Source organism: Anarhichas minor, unplaced genomic scaffold (genome assembly GCF_050575085.1).
Source record: "Anarhichas minor isolate MPS153535 unplaced genomic scaffold, ASM5057508v1 ptg000077l, whole genome shotgun sequence".
Classification (NCBI taxonomy): domain Eukaryota; kingdom Metazoa; phylum Chordata; class Actinopteri; order Perciformes; family Anarhichadidae; genus Anarhichas; species Anarhichas minor.
Window position 1 is genome coordinate 45,001 of NW_027466523.1, and position 3,868 is coordinate 48,868.

Here is a 3,868-nt window from a genome sequence, read left to right on the forward strand (position 1 = left end):
CACACATGCACACACACACACACCCAAGCACAAACACTCACAGCAGGACATATAACCATACGTAACAGCTCCATTACACACACAATAAAACACAGATAAACTATTATAAGGTATTAAAAACGTAGTTTTGTCTGCATTTAGATGAAGAAAGTTCAGCACATTCATCTTCTTTGTTCCCTTGCAGAGAGAATCTATCTGACTGTAGTCGCTTGGTAAACTCGGGTGTCGTCTGCATAAACACATGTATTGTAATTATCGTTTAATACTTATTTAAATGTTGCCACTTTCTCAGCATTGAACTCGTCCTGCAGTCTTAGAGCGACCTTCAGAAAACATCCATCAGATCATTGAAGTGTTCTTTAACTTGTGGTGGTGATCTGTGGTGACCGTGGCTGAGTGGAGAGCAGGGCCGTCCTTCAATCAGAGCATCGGCGGTTTGATCCCCGGCTCCGCTAGTTGCGTTATGCTTCATCTAATATCTCAATATCTATCAATTCTACAGTCATCACACTTTGTACACAGTGTCTCTATAAGTTATATGTTAAAATAAATGAGTCAAGTGTTGATTCGAGGTACTAATACACAGACACACATGTTTCAGGTCATCAGAGGTACTTTATTTGTGTATTTCTGAGAACGGTGAACAGATGTTTGTTGTCTCACTTCTCAGAGTCCGAGTCGACCTCGTCATCACTGACGTCTCTGGTGATGATTATCACTTTACTCTTCGTGGTCGTGGTCGGCGGGCTGCAAGAAAACAGTTTATATTGATATGTTGTGTTCTTTAAACGTATTAATGCTGCAATATCTCTGCTTTTTCATTTGTTATTCATATATATTGTATATGATGCACCTAGTTTCTGAATTGTATTTCCCACAGATGAGAAATAAACACTTTTGACCTTTGACATCTGTTTTTAGGGTTATTATTCTCACTGGTTTTCTACCGGTTTCTAACCCTCTACAGACCGCTACAGACCTCTACAGACCTCTACAGACCGCTACAGACCGCTACACTATAAACATGAACAGCTCTACTTAATTAGTTTTTTTCATGAAGTTTCTAAATATATCATTTCTGTTATTTGTAATGTAAAAACTTGTATTTGTTTGTCAGAGAGTTTATATGTTCCAAAATAATAATAATAATTAAAGATTTTCCATGATTTATTCCTAAAGAAATGTCATGTTAACTTTACATGTTTTGCTTCATGTGCTTGATATGTTACATTGATCCATCTCCCAGTATCGTGCCAGTCTGGACCGGTCCGCTCACCTGAACAGCTCTCCATCCAGCAGCCTCCTGTACTCTGAGATCTCCATCTCCAGCCTGGTCTTGATGTCCAGCAGCATCTGGTACTCTTGTCCCTGGCGCTCCAGGTTGGCCCTCAGCTGCACCAGCTGCTCCTCCAGAGCCGACACCTGCCTCTGGTAACCGCCCAGCATGTTGGCGTAGCGGCTCATTGCGTCGGCTCTGGTTCCTTCCAGAGACGCTTTCTGAAGTGGAGAAGCAGAAACAGAGTATGAGGGGGATTCCCAAGGTGACGGTAATAATCTCTTCTGCATTGATTCAAATGGTAGAAAGAACCGACCATGCTCAGCTGTGCTTGGAGCTCGATCTGCAGGTTCTGCAGCGAGCGTTTGACTTCTGTGACCTCTGAGCGGGATGACTGAAGAGTCTCTGTGCTCACAGCGACTTCCTCATTGAGCCCATCAGACTGCAAGAACAAGAAAGAAACAGAAAGAAACTAAAAGATCAACATGTTTGCAGATGACACTCTACTGTTTGTCACCTTTACTTCTCATACTGCTGTGTGTGGTAGAGGAAGGTTGTTTAACTTAAGGTGTGTCTCTTAGCAGTGATTTAGGAAATTACCTTTTCATTATGACTTACAGAAGGATATATTTGGAGGCGGGGCTTTCTCTTAAGAGGGTTTCTACTGCTCACCTTGGCCTGGAACCAGACCTCCAGGTCTCTGCGGTTCTTGTTGGCGACGGTCTCGTAGTGTTCTCTGATTCCCGCCATGACGGCAGACAGGTCCTGCTGAGGAGCGGCGTCCACCTCCACGTTCACCTGACCTCCCATCTGACCCCTCTGAGTCAGCAGGTCCTGCAGGAAGACGCAAGTTGTTTATCAAAAACAAAATGCAAAGCTTTCTTTTTCATATCATTTTGAATTCCCTTTCTGACTGATCTTTGACTGTGGAAGAAAGAAAATCCACTTTTTTGCTTTTTCATGCAGTTTTAATCCAATATACTGAAGACCTTTGATGCCTGAAGATGACTCTACCAATACTTACTGACACTTGAATGAAAAGCTCCACAATCCACAATGATAAGTTAAATATTTGATTCTCTTTGTTAAGTTTGAAGTCGCCCCGACTTTTCTTCTATCTTACACCAAACGTCCACATTGAACCCTAATGAATGACATTACATTGGCCCACCTCCTCGTGGTTCTTCCTCAGCTGGATGAGTTCCTCCCTCAGAGCTTCGATCTGCATCTCCAGGTCAGATCTGCACAGAGTCAAGTCGTCCAGGAGCCTCTTCAGCCCGGAGATGTCGGCCTCCACCGACTGACGCATCACCAGCTCGTTATTGTACCTTCAATGAAATCTGCTGCTTCAACTTTGTTCACTTAAAAACGTCAAGAAGTTCTTCCAGTCGTTCATTTATACTCACTTGACCCTGAAGTCATCAGCAGCCAGCTTGGCGTTATCGATGGCCAGGTACAGAGATCCGTTGTTTCTGGTCGCAAAGAGGATCTGAAACACAAAAGGAGGTCCAGATTGATCCTGGATACCTTTTTATTTTATCATCAGTCTCTAAATGGAACCTGAATTGAAACCAGTTGATTCACATCAGACACCAGACCTGCAGGTTCTTCCTCCTTTAAACTAAAAGTAGAAAGGAACCTTTATTTTGTTTTGCGAGGCAGCTGATTTAAAATACAAGTAAACATCTTTCCTCATTATTTGAGTGGTTATGCAGAAGTCATCATGTAAAGCTAGAGCTGGAGCCTCTTTCTTCTTCAGGCGGCCTCTGTGTGTTTTGGGTGTGGCTGCACCTGTATTCACCCTGCAGGAAACAACACACCTGTTCTGTCCCACCTGTACACCTGAGTTTGGCTGCAGGGCTTTTCATGACAGTGAGGACGAAGCTTTTTGTGCTGCAGGAGATTTATATTCTAGCATAAAAGCTTTGTGTTACTTCTGTAGTCTTACCTTAAGATAGAGATTTAGAATCAGAGCCTGGACTCACCTGGTCCTGCAGGTCACTGATGCTGGCCTTGAATGTGACGCAGTCGTGGCCCTCAGGTTTGGTCTTGTTCTCCAGGAACTGTCTGATCTTCAGCTCCAGCTCCCCATTGGCCGTTTCCAGGCTGCGCACCTTGTCCAGGTAGGAGGCCAGGCGGTCGTTGAGGTTCTGCATCGCCACTTTCTTGCTGTCGGAGATGTCGACGGCGTCGGCCAGGTTGAAGCCGGCTCCGGCACCGGCTCCGGCACCGGCTCCGGCAGAAAACCATGCACCAGCAGAGGAGAAGCTTCTTGGAGTGCTCATGCTGGAAATGCGGACTCCGGAGCGAGCGTAGGAGGACATGGTGGATGGTGGAGGAAGTCTGCCTGCTCTGGGTGGAGAGAGGAGAGAATGAAGCAGTTTAGACTTTTATGCTACCTGAACATGAGGGAGGGGGTTCAGGGTCCGGCCCCCTCAGGGGAGGACAAAACCAAACCAGCAGGAGTACGACAAACAGAGCAGCCAATCACAACAGGAATTTTAAGTACATGTCTGTTGCATAATGATGTCACATCCTGTTTGTTCAGGTGTGTCTGTTTCTCTGGAAAACTCGTAGAATCTTCTCTTATCT

The 3,868-nt window shown here is 45.0% G+C and overlaps 1 protein-coding gene across 1 annotated transcript; it reads right to left on the reverse strand.

Moving 5' to 3' along the window:
* Positions 1 to 659: 659 nt before the first annotated feature.
* On the reverse strand, positions 660 to 3,600 carry LOC142937886 (keratin, type I cytoskeletal 13-like). The gene is made up of 7 exons (XM_076080991.1): positions 3,262 to 3,600; positions 2,683 to 2,765; positions 2,448 to 2,604; positions 1,949 to 2,110; positions 1,593 to 1,718; positions 1,277 to 1,497; positions 660 to 747 (listed from the first exon to the last, which is right to left on the reverse strand). The coding sequence occupies exons 1-7, from the start codon at positions 3,598 to 3,600 to the stop codon at positions 660 to 662; spliced, it is 1,176 nt and encodes a 391-aa protein (XP_075937106.1).
* Between the last annotated feature and the right edge of the window lie 268 nt (positions 3,601 to 3,868).